The following is a 20746-nucleotide window of genomic DNA, read 5'->3' on the forward strand; positions in this document are numbered from 1 at the left end:
ATGTTAATGAACTTTTTTGTTTATGCATTATGTCATGTAATTCTGAGACAGACAAAATGTCAGAATGAAGTAATGATGTTCCAAATAGCAGATTTGCGCGGCACCTAAGACATCATCCACCTATCCTTGAACAGTTTACTTGGACATCTTAAAATGTATATTATTTATAATTTACAATTTAAGCATTTAGCAAAGCGACTTACAGTAAACAAGATAAACATGAGGTAATACAAATCTAGGATTATAGGTAAACCAACAACCTATAATCAGTCTAAACAGAAATATCAAATCTATCTAAATTACATTAAAGCTTGTGCATAAGCCTGCAGTGCAACGTTGTCAAGACTACAGTATGTTTAAGGATTGGATCTTTCAGCCAAACAAAAATTATATATGCATACACACAATGCACAATAGGCATCAGAGCAGTGTTTTTGCGCGAGGAATCAATATGTGTTGCAGCAGGCCACAACAAGGGTTTCCTGCTCCACGCACAGTGGTCTCTCACCTCCAGGAGGAAGCGAGGGCTCTCAGGCATGAACATGAGTCCCACCAGGGAGGCGATGGCAGGGAGCGCTGCTACCAGCACGAACACACGCCAACTATGGAACTGGAACTCTGTACCCATGCTGAAGCCCCAGCCTGGAACATAGAAATGCACATAGAAATGCACACACTAGTGTTGGTTTTGACAGCACATCTTTTATTTAGTTTTAGTCATAGTCTTTTGAGTAACATTTCATTTAGTTTTCTGTAGTCATCTGAAATGCTTTAGTCTAGTTTTAGCCGACTAAATGTCATAAGATTTTAGTCAACTAAATCTACAGTTGATTTTGTCGGCAAATGTGTTTTTACAGGCTCTAATGCATGGTGTCGTTGATTTTACACTTGGTTGCACTCTGAAAATAGCGCTTGTAGATTGGCTATTTTCAGAGTGCATCCAAACATAAAATGACATCTCTTTTAGTTTTCTTGTCCACTAGTAAACATTTCAGTTTTGTTTTTATTTGCATATGCAACACATTTTTCAGAATCTTTTTTTCTATCAATTACTCACCCCATGAAACCTTGAATTGACAGATTTATTTTTGTTGCGTTCCTGAGCCAATAATCCAATATCTAAACTAATAATTTTAGTAGTGGGTACAAAAAGTGAGGGCAGAAAAGTGAAGACGCAAATTGCGATTGGCTGGAAGCTGTGTCATTCTGTCGTGATTGGCTGAGCATCTCATAAGGGGTGTGCCACACAAGTGGCAGACGGAGAGAGGTCATAAAAAGGGTCAAACGCCTAGTCCAGGCGTCTCTTTTTTTTTTTTTTTTTTTTTTTAAGATATTTTTTGCGGCTTACGCCTTTTATTGATTTTTGAAGGGACAGACAGTAGGCTGACAGGAAACGGGAGAGAGATGGGGGATGACATGCAGTAAAGGCCGTGTCGGGCTCGGGAGTCGAACCCGCGGCACACTGCGACTGGATTACCAGTCAGGTGCCCAGACCGTTACGCCACGGCCTGGGCCCAGGCGTCTCTTTAAACAGCTGGTGGATGGAAATGACGCTAGCGCGCGACTGCAACTTGCAGCGTCAGCAAAAAAACGGAAACGCTTTGCCGGTGCTAAAGTTGAAGCCACGCACAAGCGTAATTTCCATCCACCAGCTGTTTAAAGCCGTGAAGAGACGTCTGGACTAGGTGTCTTCTTGATGCGTACATTTGCCCGCGTCCAGAGTGAGGACAGAAAAGTGAGGACGCAAATTGTGATTGGCTGGAAGGTGTGCCATTCTGCATTGTCATTGGCTGGAAAGGTGTGCCATTCTGCATTGTGATTGGCTGGAAGCTGTGCCATTCTGTGTTGTGATTGGCTGGAAGCTGTGTCATTCTGCGTTGTGATTGGCTGAGCATCGCACATAAGGTGTGCCACACAAGTGGCAGAGGAGAGAGAGATGTCATCAGACATTGCGCAACGACATTGCTCCCTGCGATCTCCTCAGTGGCTGGAGCAATGGGCTATGTGCACACACGCCATTTTGGAATGAACAGTAAAAATCATTCACCTGAATGGTGCTAATAGCTGCTACTACTACTTTGGGATGTTCAGCAATACAAGAAAGCTAGAAAACTAGAAAAGAATGTAGTGTGTGTAGTGTAGAAAATGCCTAAATTGCCAACGTTCCCATCGTGCTCACCTGATAATCAGAAAAGACCTCTGAACATCGGCGATCTGCTCAACACCACGGACAGCGCATTACTTTCCGAGAAAAAAGCGTGCAAAGGCCACGACTAAAACAGAAGCTAATGGCTATTGAGAAACACAAGCAGTGTGGGCGGGGCCCTGGCAACCGTGCATAGCAACCGGAGCGGTTCCAAAAATGAAACGCAGCGAGGCAATGCTATAGCGATATCAAACACCTCAAGACGAGCCTGCTCGTCATGCGTACCCAGGCCAGGCCAGGTATACTCGTCATGCGTACCCAGGCCAGCGTCATTCATTTATAAGACAGGTATACTCGTCATGCAGATCCAAAGTGTTAAGATGACTATGCCTGTTGGTCCAACCATCACTTTGGTCCCAAGCAGCATATCTCATGTATTCATAGGCCAAAATAGCCACTAGCTTGCACACATTTGACTCCCAAACAAGATTATATCAAAAACTATTTCCATTTCCATGGCATTTACTGTGCACCTTCATGTTCCCAAAAGGATGAAGCCTATTGATCTTGGTGACTCGGTGGCCTTTGCTCAGCAGTCGGCAAACAATTAATCAGATACTCTAATGGCCACATTGCCATGAAACGCGATGCGTGCAGCAAGGATGAACCCTACAACCCTACAAGTGATCTCAAAATATGGTGGCCAGATTGTTGTGAAACTTGTTGAGAGCATAGTTGCTCCCTGGAGGAGTGCCCTCGTATCCTTTTCTTTAGCTCCATCATCGGGTCAAAATGTCACATTTGCGCACACATGATCTTATAATCTAAGTTTTGAATGATGAACCATATACTGATTTTGGTGACCCAATGTCCTTTTCTCTAGTCCATCCAAGGACATAGTTTCCAGTTGGTTGTAACGACAAGCACATACTGTATTAGACTCAGGGGTAATTATTTGGGGGAGATTGGTGGGAGGCATGCAGCCGACGGGTCATAGTAATTATCATACTAAACCGGCGGACTCACAAATTGACAATTTCCAAGCAAAACGAAGCAAAGTGCCGTGTTTATCCTGCCTACGTTTTTTGGGGGCTATTTTGGGGACGTGCCATGCACTAGTATGGTAGAATATGTTCAGAGGGTGGGTGCAAATCAGCAGCACACTGCAATTTTGCGGGTCGACAAGGATTTGCGCCGTCCACCCTGCCCGCTTGGACCGGTCACCACTCAACAGTCACATCGTAGCCATGTGAGCGCCGTACATTCACCCATTCTGACCTGAGATCAGATTCTAAAAAATTCTTCTACATCCTGACAGTTTGCTGAAAAAGCTATGTTTCTATGTCAGTCGTTCTTTGATTTTTCAAAAATAGCAGACCAACAAGCTTGTAGATCTGCTATTTTTCAATAGCTAAAGCATAACATAATGTTAACACCAAAATGGGTTCCCGCCCAAAATGGGTTAAGAGTGGAGCGAGAGGGCTTGCCATACCCAGAGCCATAGAGTACGACAGAGTTACGACATTGAGGGGGCAGAAAACAGCCTGGTCACGTGGTTCATGTACTCTCACAAGCCCATAGACGCCAATGCATTCCGTAAACTTCCGGTTGTCCCTTTTCAATAGAAGTCTATGTATACGTTTTTGTAATAATAATCAAAATCTAAATTGAGCTTGTAGATCTGCTATTGTCCGCAAATAGGTTTTGTGTAGAGCAGGGGTGCCCAAAAGGTATAGATCACAAAGATTATACGGTTATTATAAGGTAGATCACATGTGACATAATGTATAATAAAAAAGGGCATCTGCCACTTGAATTAAGGTGACTTGATTGATTGAGATCAAATGGAATACTTTGTTTTCAAAAGTGTTGAGCACAAATATTGTCGGTTTAAGTGGTTAAATGTCTGAAGCTACACATAAACATGAATCCAACATACAGTACATTGATGATAGTGCTGTCACCATCATCAAGTCTATGAAGCTATTAATGATTTTTTTAAATTGCAATATCATTTTATACAATATGTAGTGGGGTCCCTGCTTCATCTCTCTCCTAGCTAAGAGGTCACTTGGCCTGAAACAAACGTTGAAGACCCCTGCTCTATATAAATGGTCTCTCTGTATTCCCTGGGCCACAAAGCCAGCATACTATGCATCCTGTCATCCTATTATATTATCATGTAAGAGGCCTTTACCGTATCGTGGTATGATTCCCCAGGCTGTGAACGAGGCGTATATCCCTCCAATCATCCAAAACATGCACAGCCAGGAAAGATGCTCTCCTCTCTTGTCCATCCGAAGGAACTCTGAGAAGTATGAGTAGACGATTGGTATGGTGCCTCCAACACTGAGAGCGAGAGAGAGAGACAGAGTATGTATGGTCAGATTTACATCTACATGGTTTGCTGGAGATGCCCTAATATGAGTTGTTCCGATACCAGTATCGGAAAAGCTGCCATTTTGATGCCACATAATTTGTCACATGATATTTCATGGTTATTGTCACGGGGCAGCCGTGCCCTATACACACATACACTGATGGAGAACAATGCACACACCTAAACGACAGTTTCATCCATTTAACTAACTTTGCTGGCCGACTTGGAAAACTGTTGAAATGAACATGAGTGCATATTTGTATTGTTGTAACTCACAGTGAATTGTAAAAGAGAAGTACTTTGCAGGTATTGTCACAGCATATATGTTTGTTGTCATGGGGGTTTGATTGTGATTGTTTGTCACCTGGCTCTCCTGCAGTACTGGTGATCCTCTTGACTGAGTGTAGGAAGGTACCAAGTGCTATAGAGCAGGAGGGGTGTCTGTCTGTGTTAAAGAGCTCTTGTGTTATGTTTTCTATTTATCTTGATGTTGGGTAATGTATCTGAAAGGTATTTGAATTGGTTTAGTTAAACTAAGTAATTGTGTAAGTTAACTCATGGGCCATAGTTTGCCTTATTTGAGATAAGTGGTTACCAATTAGTTCTGTGTCTTGGTATGGTCTCACCCAGTATAAAAGGGAGGCTGCAGGATGCCGAGGTTCAGTAGTGGCTTGGGCAACAAACGGGTAACATCCAGGGAGAGCTGCTATGGGGCCCTTGATGGAATGGTTTATAGCCTAATATAGTTTCTCAAGTTCTGGGTTTAGTTTCCTATTTGCTTTAAAGTAATTTTCTGTCTTTTGTAAGTTTAGTCTTCAGTGTCTTGTACGGGTATATTTGGTTCCATTTGTACACTCAGAGTTACAGACCTGTAAGGGTCTATTTGGAACCCTGTCAAGGAACCCAGATGGTCCCTCGACCCCACTTTGAGAGCCACTGTCCGATACCGAAATAATTGTATCAGCACATCTCTAGCCCTAATACGGAACAACTGATCAGCACGTGAAACTAACTAGTAAGTTAATGATGATGCCAGTAAATGAGAAGAGATTTGTACTTGAATCCCTCGCAGTGTCATACGCTATCTGTGTGTAATTGCTGCCGCTGGCTAAACTGCCTGTAGCTAAAACCTTTGAGAATGAATTATTTTTGGCATATGGGATATAATATCGTTTAGATGTACTGTGACGTGCCCCCTTCAAGAAGCTCTACCACTCCTGTGGTCACATCACATAAAATATCCAGGAGGATTAGTTACACTCCCAGGTGAGTTGGGCTAGGCTACATACTCTTCCAAAGGCCACACAATCTTGCAAACCCACCGTACAGACAAGCTATGCATACCAATTCACACGTCCGCTGAAAGAGATTCAGCCAATTCAATTAGAGTAGATCTTCCTGAGGGCTTTTCCATTTCTCTGATGATGCAGAGGAGAGAACATAATTGCTTTTGTTTGCTTGGTGAGTTTTACTCATGGAATATCAAACTGAACATCAAACTGTGTTACAGTGTTAAAGGTGTTCACTGCAGTCTGTCTGCAGTATATGACCTGATTTCTCCTTAGGTATGTGTGTGCATACACATCCCTGTGGACGTGGACTGGTTATTCTAGGGTGCAACATTGCAGTATACTGTACTGTCTGCGTGTTTCTTTCCATCTTTATTCTTTCCCCTACAGCAGGGTCTTTCAACGTTCAGCCCAAGGACCTCTTGTGAGAGACAGAAAGAGAGAGAGAGAGAAGCAGGGACCCCCAATACCACTGTAAATCCCTGGAACATGTGACGCGTTTAAAACCTAATCACCAGTGTGTCATAATTAAATGCCAAATGTTTATTAATATTCATAAAATACAGTAGAACACGAGTTCACTCAAACACCTCACGAGAACACCTAGTGTTTGAATTCTAAACACCTATATTACTGACTTTGATTGTAAAAACTAAACGCGTTTAAAAAGTGTTATTGGCGATTAAACATGTTCTTCTGTTTATAATCTAAACACTGTGACACGTTTAAAAAGTGTTACAAATAAGTGTTTATGACCTAAAAGCTTGGGTTTAGTGTGTATTGTTTAAAACTCTGTTGCACATCACACTTTTTCATAGATTTCATAGATGGCTTCAAAGACTTGTTTAACTTGGTGTACATTATCTTTTCTATTAAAATGTCAGATTCATGTTAATGTGTATTTTAATGTGACAGTTAGTTAACCTTTTAAACCCTCTACACCAACTCTCCGAAAAATAGCTCTTCTACAAGTGTTTTCTGCTATCCCACACATATTGTTCAGCTATCCCTATCACACAAATATTGGATCCTCTCGGGATATACTGCCTACAGTACAGTATCTGTCTGTCTCTTCTGCTGTTTGACTATCTGCCTCTCTTACCCTTTACTCTTATCTCACTCCCTTTCTTATCTCCTTTCTGCCGTTTTGTGTGTGCGTCTGCATTTGTGAGAAAGAGACTGAGTGTGTCTGTCTGTGTTTTGTATATTCTCAACCCAATAACACCCAGATAACCGATATCTGTCCTCCTTCTTACCCGATGCCAGAGAAGAGTCTGAAGAAGAGGAAGAAGCCATAGCCCTGAGCGAACGAGGACAGGAAGGTGAAGACGCAGTTGATGCCCAACGCCACGATCAGACAGCGTCTACGACCGACCTTGTCTGCCAGGCCGCCCCATACGAACGCTCCAACCATCATCCCCAGAAAGACTATTAGGCCTGGACGGAGAGGAAGAAACGGTAAGGAAGCATGTGAGAAGATAAAGTTAGGGGGGTGTGTGTGTGTGTGTGTGTGTGTGTGTGTGTGTGTGTGTGTGTGTGTGTGTGTGTGTGTGTGTGTGTGTGTGTGTGTGTGTGTGTGTGTGTGTGTGTGTGTGTGTGTGTGTGTGTGTGTGTGTGTGTGTGTGTGTGTGTGTGTGTGTGTGTGTGTGTGTGTGTGTGTGTGTGCACGCACCATTTAAATATTCAATTTAGACTCCTCAGCTCAGGATTGACCATAACCATTTATTGCAAAACTATTTCATTTCGTTTGGCGGTGTGGCTCTGCTCATGTGATAACACAGATTACATGTGCACCGAGACACAAAATCAACAACAATCCCCAGAGCAGAGCATAAGATAAAGACATAACATGAACAACATAACTATCAATGCATGCCATATATCACATGATCATAGTACAATCCATAAATCACATTATAATCACAGAATCGCCCATAACAGAACTAAATGCCACAGGGAGGAGGCCGGGGAAGTGGAGGGAATTTAAACGCTGACATCTGAACAACCAGTGCCACTGTTGTCAGCTAGCATGTAGAGTGAACACTGAGTAGTGACTGCTTAAAAGGACCACCTGATGGTATTGTGGTTGTGGGCGTGAGTGAGTTAGCTTACAGTGAATGAGAAACAGACAGACTGATTAGTGGGAGTATATATATGAATTAACTACTAGCGAATTAATGGGGGGAGTCCGGGGAGAGATAATTAGAAGTAACCTCCTGCCTTCCATGTCCTAATGAGCTATCGCTGCGCTCGATTACCTACTTCAAGGTATCAGTAGGCTAGAGTTAAGCCCATTTCCCACATTGAATCCATAACATTGCTGGATGAAAACTATCAAGTTGATAGTCACTCACGCTATTACGCTATTGTCCTTTTTCAATTAATCAAATGACAGAGAAGCGCATAAAAATACCCAACTTAAGCACTATTTTATAGTTTGTAATACAATGGTGTCACGCAAAAATGTAATTGCACCAAAATCAATTATTTTAATAAAATCGATTACACTCTAGTTGGAGTATCCGTTGCACCACTAATATGAATTAGCCTCCTTACAGGAGATGTTCCATATGATCTCTGTACAGTATACAGTGTGTAGTTGTGTACTGTTACTGTAATGCATACTCAAGAATACAAGGCACACTATTCCTTCATCATGGGGATGATATGTATTATGTATTTGGAATGAACAGAAATTCTCCCCACCCAGTATGCAGTCTGGATGAAGAGGTTATTCTTTTTCCCCCACTTGGAAAATGTCAACTGAGATGACTATCGTTGCACATAATGTCACCGCTGTCTGCTCTGAGTGCTCACTGCACTGGTGTCTTTCTTGTCTTGGAAATGTCAACTCGTGAAAGATAGAGTGTAGTTGATAATCTGCGCCTGTAAATAATATATGTATAAATTCAGTGAATGTCTTTTCTTTAGAAGTAATTATGTTATTGTAAAGATTAAAACAAGACGTGGCATTACTTCCGTGTGGATCTCAGATGGCATGTGAACAATCTACTTGTATGACATTCAGTATAAAATAATAGGAAATTTTTTGTAAAATATTTGTAAAACGTATCATGAAAAAAAGGCACTACACACTAGAAATGCAGACCATAGTTTGCCAACGACTCACACATACAGTACGTCCACAGCCTGGCATCCCTGCGGTAGGAACAATGGCTGAGCAGATGGTAGTACCACAGGGGGTGAGTTGAGGAGTTAACGTGGGAGTTTGGCACTGTGTGCTTGTGCTGTGCCCATTTGTACTGAAACAACACTCACACAGCACACCACACCGCTCAAGCTGCCTCCCACTCCTCGTCCTCGATCATCCTTTTTTGACTAATCCTTCTTGACCTATCTGCACCATTTTTTAATTTTTATTTAATTAATTTTTTTTATGGAGGGACAGACAGTAGACTCACAGGAAATGGGGAGAGAGATGGGGGGGGGGGGGGGGGTGTGTGACATGCAGTAAAGGCAGTCGGGATCGGGAGTTGAACCTGGCACACTGCCAGACTGGATTACCAGCCAAGGTGCCTGGACCGTGCCTGGACCGCCCAGGCCACCTATCTGCACCATTTGACAGTTTTACCAGGACGTGATTTGGTGTAGACTAGAGGGACAAAATGAGGGGGCTGAGACATAGTACAGACCCCCAGGGGAGTGCAGGTAATGAAGTGTATAGGGTTTAACTGCTTAATTGGGTCACGAAAAGAGAGTGGAAGAGAGAGAGGGGAGAGAACATAGAGGATTGCTGAAAAGATAAAGAAAGGTATGTGGGCAATGATAAAGAGCGCTGATGTTGGCTTTGTTCGTCAGTGTGAATAAGTAACACAGTGAGCATTCAGGGAGCAATTAGGGGTTAAGTCTTGCTCAGACAGAGACACACATCAATCGCATTGCTGGCATGGCCTGGAATCGTACCTCTGTGTCTCAGAGGAGGACTGTGCACAGTTCAGAAACCCACCTACCAGTGACATCATCAATCTAAGCTAAGAGAAACTGTTCTGCTTTATTTATTTATTTTCTTCTTTTTTTTTTATTATTTACCCAGGGAAGTAGCTGAGCACCGGTGCTCATTTTCAGCAACGCCCTGCACATAGAAACACACACACACACACACACACACACACACACACACACACACACACACACACACACACACACTGGTAGCCTGTGTGTTCTAACCATTTATCTTCATAAAGAATCAGGTGCAGTTGTCTGGTCTACATTTTGCAATTTGCGTGGAACTCTGGGACAGTGCTGAGGGAGTGGCAGACCGGTGTGATGGGCACTGGTCCAGGGGGATCAGAGGGGGTGTGTCAAATACAGAGGTGTCACATTACTCAGCCTCCCTGGGAAAGTTTACGCCAAGGTAATGGAATGGACAATCACCCTAACAGACATATTGTCAAGTTTTCTGATGACTGTGAGTCTCGCATCAAGAAAGACAAAAAACTCAAGCAGAAGAAGCAGCAGCTCAACACAACATGAAGGAACTTATGACGTCACACGGAAATTGGCTGACAAATGCAAAACCCCAGACAAAACAATACTGGATAAAGACGGGAAACTCTAACAAAGCAAGAGGACCCGTTGAAAAGATGGGCTGAACACTCCAACTGAACTACCTATTTCAACTTTGCTCCCTCTGTACACCCCCTACATCTCAATACAAATAAGCCCAATAAACAAGAAATTAAAAATGCCATTGAAAAACAATAAAACACCAGGACCTGACAGAATACCCCCAGAAGTCATCAAAGCAGACCCGGAAACGGCAACAACACTACTTCACCAACTCTTTGGACAGATCTGGGAAGAAGAAAAGGTGCCAAGCGATTGGACAGAATGATACCTTGTAAAACTCTCCAAAAAAAGACAAGCTGAAAGACTATAACAACTACAGGCGTATCATGCTGATATCTGTGCCAGGGAATTGTATCCATTTGTGCGCAGTGCACGTTAAAGCAGTAGATATAGGCGAAGGCGATCAGTGAGACTGCACACTACGCAAGTGCTGTGGGTGAGTGATGCCTGCATGAGATAGCATGTCGTCAAGGCAGTCATAATCAACGTTTATGGAGTGATTGATGAATGAATCATAAACATATATACATATGAAGGCTGGCATGTGTGCTGGTATGTGCCTGCGACACCCGCTTATGCCGCGTTGATAAATGAGATCCTATAATATCTCCAAAATGGTCTGGGAACGCCTCAGGATCCCCCAGAATGAAGGTACTAATGCTGCTCTGGAGAGGGAAGTCTGGAGCTTTTTTTCTATTTTAAAATACAAGACTCACAAGGAACATAGTACACACAACAAAAAACTAAATACAACAAAACGTATACCCAATACCCATTATCCACCCACCCACCTGCCCTGAAGGGGTGAGTCTTACACCTCATGCCCACACACATGGATCAGAAAACACTCCCCTCCCTACGACACCCTGTCCAAGCGACCTACAGTAGACTCTTCTCTCTCCTGGCTCCCAATCTGTGGAATGACACTCCCACCCCCCAGTCAGGACTGCACACTCAGCACCACAGTTTGAAAACTCACCTCTCCAGACTTCAACCTCTATCACTCCTTATGTTTTATTTGTTCGATGACAACCTGCTTTCTTAGTTTGCAGCTTTTTTTCCCCATAGTTCTCAACCACTGAGGTGCATGCCACTCTGATCTGGTACTTTGTAAGTCCCTCTGGATAACCGTGTCGGCTCAGAGTTGTGTGTGTGTGTGTGACAGATCTCCAATGCAACAGAGCAGCAGTTCAAATTGTCCAGTGGGACAGGCGCTGTCCATGGTACTTAAATGGAGCAATACTAAGTCAGCGGTGAAATAAGTGTTCAGATGTGTCTGTGCGTGTGCGGTGTGGCTGCTGTTCCCAAGGTCAGGACAAAAAAAATATCGATCTGACAAACTGGCCACCTGCTGGTCTGCCTTTCTCTTTGTGCCTACTCAGCGTGCGTGTACACACATACACATGCACACGCAGGGGCGTGCAAGTACTCACATACACACAGTATGCACCTACACACAGACTCAGTGAGAGATGGAGGGAGAGAGTGAGAAGGAGAAAAGGTGCAACATCATTGGACTATTTCATTTATTCGCCATTATCGCCGCTAAAAATGCATTGTGTGGCATCTGCTATCTTCTGGTGTAAAAACACTGTACAACACAGTTTAAATCAGGCTTATCATTGTGTGCAGGTGTAGCCTCTGGCTGCGGGTCCCCCTATCGCGAAATTGCTTTACAAAAATTCTGAAAATAATCTATGATCTACAAGCTCACAGCGCAGCACAGGATGATGCAGATCTTTTTATTGTACTCTCAATCCAGACAATTACTTCTACTTTACTATATCTCAGATAAAAGGCAAATATTGTATTTTTACCCCACTACAATTATTTGAACGTTTTAGTTACTAGTTGTACAGTACCTTGTAGATTATTAATCATATGATTATTATCACAAAACATATACATTACAAGCTCACAATGTGTCGCAATGCGACACATTGTGAGCCTGTAGAGCGGCTATTTTCAAAAATATTTTTTATAGATTTAGAACATTTTACTATTTTAATTTATCTTCTAGATAGTTCCAGTGATCCTGGACTGCACCAACACAGAGTAAATAAGGTGGTTGAATGGAGTGATAACAACACTCTAATCATTAACACAAAAAAGACAGAAGAGATTATTTTTGGTACACCACTAGAGACACACAGATCCCCCATCACTATTCATAGTGAACAGATTAACCAGGTATGTTCATATAAATACCTAGGAGTAGTAATAGATCATCTCCTGTCGTGGAAAGATCAGATTGAATGAGTGTGTAATTAAACAAAGCAAATAATCTATTTCCTTCGCCGTTTAAGATCCTTTGGTGCTAGTAGACGGATTCTTCTTTTGTTTTTCACTTCTGTTATTATGAGTGTTCTTCAGTACTGTAGTACCACCTGGTATGGATGTTTGTCTGTAGCCTTAAAGTCACAACTGCTGCAACAACTAAACATTTGTTCAAAGATTGTTGGACAACCACTTCAGAGGCTCTATACATCCACGTATGATAACAGCATCCTAAGGTTAGCAAGGAATATCACCTCTAATACTAGCCATGTTTTGCATGTAGAGTATAAGTTGCTGCCTTCAGGAAGGAGATATGGTGTTCCAGCATACAATAAGGTCAGACTGAAGAGGTATTTTGTCCATCAGTCGATTCTGAGGATTAATCAGGATTTTGGCCATAGAACTGAGCTGTGGACATTGCTCTCTATGTAACTGTATTTTCTTTTTTTGTCCTGTGTTATGTCAAATGTGTGTATATGTATACTGTATGTGTTGCATACAAGGCCGCTGGGTCGCAAAACAAATTTCAGTGCAAACTGACAAAGTACTATCATATATCATATCATGAAGGCGAGCTCACTTCAGCAGGGCTTTTGTCCACTGCCACTGCAGCACTTGACAAACAAATCTTGCAGACATTGTTGTGCGCCGCCTGGGATGTTGTATTTGTGTTTGATTGTCTGTGTTGAACTGACTGTGAAAGCATCTTCCTCTGGGAAAATGCAGTCTAAATCTAAAATCAAATATTTCTTGTTACATTTTCTTTGTGGCTGTGCATTTTTATGTCACCCATATTGGATATTAACTCTGCAAAGCACAGGTCAGCTATTTTCTATTTTTCTCAGTATATTTTCTGTATGTCGCATTACATGAATTTTCATAGGGCTGGCATGATCAAACGAGAGAGAGAGAGGTACAGTAAGTACATTGCCAAGCTCTATCCATTAGTGTAATCATTGCAGTGTTACAGATCCATGGCTTCTTTCAGCCAATACCCACGTTCAGCCACCCAAAGGAGTGGCTGAACGTCAAATGCCATTAAATGGGGGTCCCTCCCTCCCCGTTGTCCCTCTGTCTCCCCCCCCCTCCTCTTTTTTCATCTCTGCTCCTCTTTTAACCCTCTAAGACCCGCATTAAGTTCTACTTGCAAAAAATAGATTTCAACCTTACTACTACTTTGTACTACTAGGACTAAGACTAAAAAATATGTTAAAAAAAAAAGAAGAAAAAAAAAGTTGGATGAAAAATGTATAATAATATAATAATCATACTATAATTGAGCGAATGTCTGTCTGAATGAATGTCTGTCTGTCAGAAACACCACCTTATCTCCTCATTGCCTACACCAATCACTCCCGCTTCACACAGGCATTGACCATAATAATATGGAGGTCTTAACGAAGCCATTTTTCCAATAAGATTAATAATGAATTTATTAGTGAATAAAAACCCGTTTATTTGTCCGTGGTCTATCTCCGACCGAGCCACACTATTAGCACACATCTCTCCATGCCAAAAAAAATCTGCACGCTCCCAGAATCCAGCTAGGCTACATTGTACCGACGCTACTGTCATATTTACTGTACAGATATTGTTTTTACATCACCCATTTATATGAAATAATAATCCAACCGCACCCAGGGCGCAGTACCCCCCGCGGCCACCAGGGGGTACTGAACAACTCATCTCCCCGCAAATCACGTGTCACCAGTGTCACCAGTGAAATGCATGTTGAGATGGACACAGACCCACACTGTACATTTGGGAATACCTGTGCCACAGCACATACTTTCTGTCTGCATGTCAAACTGGGGTCTTTCATACTTTTCAAATGGGGGTCTGTGGGCTAATAAGTGTACAATTTACAGTCCTTGCCATGTAAACATTTCCCTACCATGCATTTATACAAATATTTTCATGTTATAGTGCTGTATTTATTCACACAAAAAAGACACAAATATATTATACAAGTTAAAATGAAGAGCAATTAAATATATTTATGGGGGGCAATAGTCCATACAACGGGTAAGGACTATGTATATTAATACAATAAACAAGCAAAAGGCCATTGCCTGACCATGGATCACACCAAAGGACCTGCAACATGACTGAGGAACACGTTCCACTTCAAATCATATTTATCCAACTGATTATTCATCTTAAAGGATAACCTCTCCAAAGCAGCCACAATACCAATTGTATCAATGGTATACTTATGATTGTACTGCAGCATTTAACACATTACCCACACTGAACATCATTTGCTGTTCATATATTCAGAACGGGTAAGGACTAGTATAATAAATTAATAATTTACATTTGGGGGATATCTTTCACAATAATGAATAAAACATGTTCTAGACATTCTAATGATCTCAAAAAAACATATATTACAATTATTTTACTTACTTTTATTTGTCTTTTATTTGTGTGAATTTCAGCCTCTGTGGGGGGTTTTTATATGCAAATATCATGACCAATGGCATTGAAATGTCATTGCAATGAACATCACTGATGACGTTTAGGTGCAAAAAAGAACAGAAAAGAATTATAATAATTAAGTAATTAATTATAATAATTAAAAGTTGTTGCTATAAAGCAACGCTGGGTCTTAGAGGGTTAAACACCCTCCTCTGCTCATTCCCTCTACTGGCATCTCTAGTCTGTCCATCATTCTTTCAAAAGGAAGAGAGACCCTCCCACCAATCTGATGTCTGCTTTAGTACAGTACAGTGCCATACTGTATAATATAGTACAGTACAGTGTGTGTGTGTGTGTCCGTCTTTGCGTCCGTAGACCATGCACTGTCTAGGACAGGCTTCAGACACGCCTCCTCAGGAGACTTGGCTCAGATATGAACCCATGTGATTTGGTGTTAGGAACCCGTTGTGACAGCATGCCCTTGCTGACGTCGAACCCAGGCAGGGTTCGAACGCACGAGACGAAAGGTGTGTGCTCCAACCGCTACACGGTAACATACAGTATAGTATAGTACAGTACAGAACTACTGTATATTATAGTACACATTTATGTGTGTGATCGATCAATTGACAATACACATTCAATATGCAAACACCACTTAAGCACATTTACACTGTGCCGCCTCTCCACACACACACACACACACACACACACACACACACACACACACACCCAGAGAGAGAGAAGCTGATTCATTTCTGCTTCCATAGTTCCCATTAGCTAATTAGGCAGCAGGTCTAATTTGGTGATTTACTGAACACTCTTAAGAAGCTTCGGGAACGTATTGACCAGCGTGTGTGCGCGCGCATGTGTGTGTGTGTGTGTGTGTGTGTGGGGGGGGGGGGTTTGGTGTCTCCCACTCTGTCTTGTCCTGGAAGGATTCCCTGTGAGGTCTATAGTACTGCTGTCTCCCGTGTATTACCTATGTTATATTGAACAGATGGCTACTCACTGTACTCAGATCATGTGAATTGTCTGGTTGCTGGCGAAATGATGTGACTATTATGTAATTTAAACTAAGTGGTCAGATGATACAGTATTATTGCTGAGTTTGAAAAACTCAGTGGATCATATGGGAGAGACTTTTGCGCGTGCAAATCTTTGAATAGATTAGAGGGAGGGTCCCTGGAACGACATATTTTGACACTGCAGGTCTGTGGTCATTTTGGTAGGTCCTTGACATGATAAAGTTTTAGCACCACTGATATAGCAACATAGATTTTTCAGAAAACTGTTTTGTAGAATTGGCCTGCAAGTCTTAATGGGTTAAATACAATTATAGATTTACCGTCATATGTGAATGAGCATGTTCAGGTTTTATTACCCAGAAGCATCCGCTGTGTTTTTTTTTCATGGGTGAATTAGGCTCCCTCCCTCCCCCTCTCTCTCCCTCCCTCAAGACAAAGCTTACCCAGCATTCCCTTCTCAGCGTTGGATAGACATAAATCCTTCTCGGCGGAGGGGAGAACGAACGCCACCACGAAGCACTCCACGCCATCGGCCATCAGGGCCAGTCCCAGCACGATGAACAGAGTCCACTGGAACCTGCCGTGACCACAGTCCTCCATGATGTCCTCGTACTGCTCAGATAGCTCCTCCAACTCAGAGATTGCACTGCCTGCTGCTCTGGATTTGGCCCTGGATGAGATGGATGGATGGATGGATGGATGGAGGGGAATGAGCAAGAGAGTTAGACCAAAAAATGTCAGGCCAAGGAATTAGCAGGAAGCAAGAGACCCCCACTAAATACTGTATTACAATGGCCTTCAACAGAGGGTTCAGAGAGGGGGCCACCAAATGTTTGTGTGGTAGGAACTTTGTTTTCCCTCCAATATCTGGCTTTCAGACATGACGTGTGTCAGCCAAGTCTATGGACTTTTAACACCCTTGACGCTAGCCAGCGCCATAACCCGCAGCACCGCAGGTTATGCCATGTGTCAGCCAAGTTTATGGACTTTTAATGTTTGCTTTAAGCAGTGATGTCATGTGGCAGCCAAGTCTATGGAGTTTTTAATTAGCCAAAGACTCACAACCTCAAGCAAGCAAGCTCACAACCAGTTAAATGTACTCAGGTAACTAAGTACATTTACTAGTACTGTAGGCCTACTTAATAATTTTTTTTGTCTATTTTCTACTTTAGTGGAGCATTTCCAATTTCCAATACTGTTACTTAAGTTTAGTTCAGAATTTCTTTACTTAAGCTGTATGAAATACTTTTGGTGAATATAAAGTAGTTAGGGTCATTTTGTGAGGCACAGGGGACCATGCATCAAAAGTAAATTAATTCACAAAACTAGCGTCATTTGTATTTTTTTTGTATTTCTACTATATAGTGGAACTTTCGCTCTAACCTTGTTTACAAAAACCTGCCCTCTTCTGATTGGTCTGGCCCAAAAACCTGTCCTCTTCTAATTGGCCGGGCCCTAAATCTGCCCTCTTCTGATTGGCCGGGCCCTAAACCTGCCCTCTTCTGATTGGCCGGACCCAAAAACCTGCCCTCTTCTGATTGGCCTTGCCCTGAACCTGCCCTCTTCTGATTGGCCGGGCCTTGAACATGTCCTCTTCTGATTGGCCAGGCCCTGAACCTGCCCTTTTCTGATTGGCCGGGCCCTGAACCTGCCCTCTTCTGATTGGCCGGGCACAAAATCCTGACCCTCTGCTGATTGGCCGGGCCCAAAAACATGCCCTCTTCTGATTGGCCAGGCCCAAAAACCTTCCTTCTTCTGATTTGCCGGGCCCTAAACCTGCCCTTTTCTAATTGGCAGAGCAAAAAAACCTGCCCTCTTCTGATTGGCCCGGCCTAAAAACCTGCCCTCTTCTGATTGGCCGGGCCCTAAACAAGACATACAAGTCTAGTCTAATTAGCTCCCCCATGCCAAAGGATAGGGGCAGAGATGGCGTGTGCGTGTGTCCAGAGAAAAGTTGTAATGCACGGTTAAAGCCCCACATCATGCTACAGTTGATTTTGACAACGAAAATGTATTTTGGCAGGCCATGATGGTGTTGCTGATTATACCCGCAGGCATGCTGACAATAGCCGCAGCGCAACATGTTAGATCGGCTATTTTCAGAGCACAACATGCAAGCACAACCAAAGCCTGAAAACCCCCCGACATTTTAGTCTAGGTTTTGTTTTTGGACGAAATTGTCCATATTTAGTCTTAGTTTATAGTTATCATAGCTTTGAATTTTGTTTTTAATTAGTTTTCGTCATACAGTGAAAAAAGGTATAGTCAACAAACATTTTTCATCATAGTTTTAGTTTTACACTGATATTGTTTGGAAAGTCATTGACTGCAGAAGAATTATGTTTCAGTAGACCATGTTTTACAATAATCAAGGATAATGAATTTGGATTCATATTTGCATTATTTCAACATTGATTCTTATTCCTTCTATTCTATAACTATTACCTTGGAAGAACATTGTTCCATACACTAGATTCCAACAATGGACATTAGTGGAGGGTTTCTAATACAAACCATAGTTCATTAAGGCGTAGATTATCGTGACATTTACTACGTGGTCTAATCAGAAACCAGCCAATCAGAAGCAAGTATTAGGACTAGAATGAGTACTTTTGGTACTCTTTAAGTACATTCTAATGCCAATACTTGTACTTTTACTCAATTACATTTTGAATTGCGGACTTTTACTTTAAATTTCTATAGAGTATTTCTACTCGTATTGATACTTTTACTAATACTATACATTCAAATTGTACAGACGAGTGTACGGCGGTACCTCTTGCCACCTGTTCCTTGGCTCAGAGAGCGATGACAAAAACAAAACCAGATGGTGAACGGACAGGACAGATTGGTCACGAGCGTAATAAAGTCATAACACATTTCCTGACACCCACCTCGCCGCTCTCTGTGCGGCCTTGACTTCGTCAGGATGTGGGATGCCCTGATACTCCCCTTCGTACATCTCATCCTCGTCGTCATGGCCTTCCGTCGCGTCGCTAGCAGCATCCTCTTCCTGGGCTGGGTAGTCTGCCTGGTAGCCGTATCCGTCCTGGCCGCCCCCTTCTCCATACGTTCCATACGCATCGCCGCCGCCGCCCTGGTGGTACGCGTTGTTCTGGTACGGGTCGGCCATTTATAGCCTAATTTAGCTGAATTACACTTAATCGCCTTGTTTAACAATACTAAGGAGGATGTTCTTTTTCACGCAGCCAAGTATAGCTGTGTGGCCTAGGCTGTCATTTGATTTGAGTCACTTAAATGAGTGCTTTGTAATGTTGGTTACACATAGCAAGTTAACAAGGATAATGTTGCTGACAAGTTCATGCCAGACTGCCAGAGTCATTCAACTGTGAATGAGCTTTGCTGAGAATACTTGCTCTGCTAATTATATCTAATATGTTTCCTTGTTCCTTGTGTATATATATATTTTTTGACTGAGAATTGTAGTGATGAGTTCAATGTAGTCCTTGATCAAAGTTTTCAAGTTGTCAATATGTACAAGCGTTGTATACAATGGTGGGCAGGGGGATTTGTTCCCCACACTCAGTCCTCTTCTGTTGAAGACGGTGCTGGTTCACGTAGCCTGTAATTGGAGATGATTCCTGGATTTTCAGCTCTTCACCATGATTCTCTTCTCGCCTAAAACAGGAATGAGGCAAGAATTAGTACTGGTTATTTTTGTTTTTATATGATAGAGCAGGGGTTCTCAACCCGTGGGTCGCGACCCCTCGGGGAGGTCGCAAAATTATTTTGGGCGGTCCCCAAATAAATGTCTTCGTTTTTTTTGCAACTGAATGGCTAGAAAAAGGAAATTAAGAGTTTACATAGTACACATAGTGCATGCATAAACTTTCCAGAACGGCCTGTTATAGCGCCACCAGGAGGCCGACTTTTGTAAAACAATGTTTTTGATATTACTACTCCATATTTTGTCCAAAAATCCTGCAAATCACGAGACATGGCCAAAGCATTTCCGGGGGTCCCCAGCCAAAAACATTGAGAACCCCTGTGATAGAGCATGGATTTATCATGAATTGAATCTGTATAGATCAGGGGTAGGCAACTTTAGGCACCAGTGCCAACATTGGCACAAAGGAGGGTGATCAGTGGCACACTGGCAAGTGTGTGAGAGAGTATTTTTGGTTTTAAATAAACTATAAAAAAAAAAAGATTAAGTCCCTCTCATTTGTGTGTAAATTACATCCTGCATCCTGCATTCTACATTAATTAAAACTGAACTCTGTTCTAATGTCTAATGATCACTATAACAACGTGAAAGAACATATTTAAAAAGAAGGAAAAACTTTTTATTTGTGGACAAGCAAAATAATTATGTTGGAATTTTTCATGTGGTGTCATTAAAATTCATTAATGTTGATATGGCACACTGATGATCTAGAAATTAAAAACATGGCACTTAATTAAAAAAAGGTTGCAGACCCCTGGTATAGATTGTCTATATTCAATTGTTTTTGTGTGTGTGTGTGTGTGTGTGTGTGTGTGTGTGTGTGTGTGTGTGTGTGTGTGTGTGTGTGTGTGTGTGTGTGTGTGTGTGTGTGTGTGTGTGTGTGTGTGTGTGTGTGTGTGTGTGTGTGTGTGTGTGACAAAATGAGAT

General features: G+C 42.3%; 1 protein-coding gene across 1 annotated transcript in view; it reads right to left on the minus strand.

Moving 5' to 3' along the window:
- Positions 1 to 19534, minus strand: part of sv2bb (synaptic vesicle glycoprotein 2Bb) — a 32114-nt gene extending 12580 nt beyond the window's left edge. The window contains exons 1-5 of the mRNA XM_083762462.1: positions 19026 to 19534; positions 16575 to 16801; positions 7072 to 7252; positions 4344 to 4495; positions 509 to 642 (exon numbers count right to left, since the gene is read on the minus strand). Of these exons, the coding sequence (XP_083618588.1) occupies positions 509 to 642; positions 4344 to 4495; positions 7072 to 7252; positions 16575 to 16801; positions 19026 to 19264 (933 nt within the window). The 5' untranslated portion in view covers positions 19265 to 19534. The remainder of the gene's footprint in view (positions 1 to 508; positions 643 to 4343; positions 4496 to 7071; positions 7253 to 16574; positions 16802 to 19025) is intronic.
- Positions 19535 to 20746: the final 1212 nt, after the last annotated feature.

This window comes from Protomyctophum parallelum (genome assembly GCF_964188405.1).
Source record: "Protomyctophum parallelum genome assembly, chromosome: 4".
Taxonomy (NCBI): Eukaryota; Metazoa; Chordata; class Actinopteri; order Myctophiformes; family Myctophidae; genus Protomyctophum; species Protomyctophum parallelum.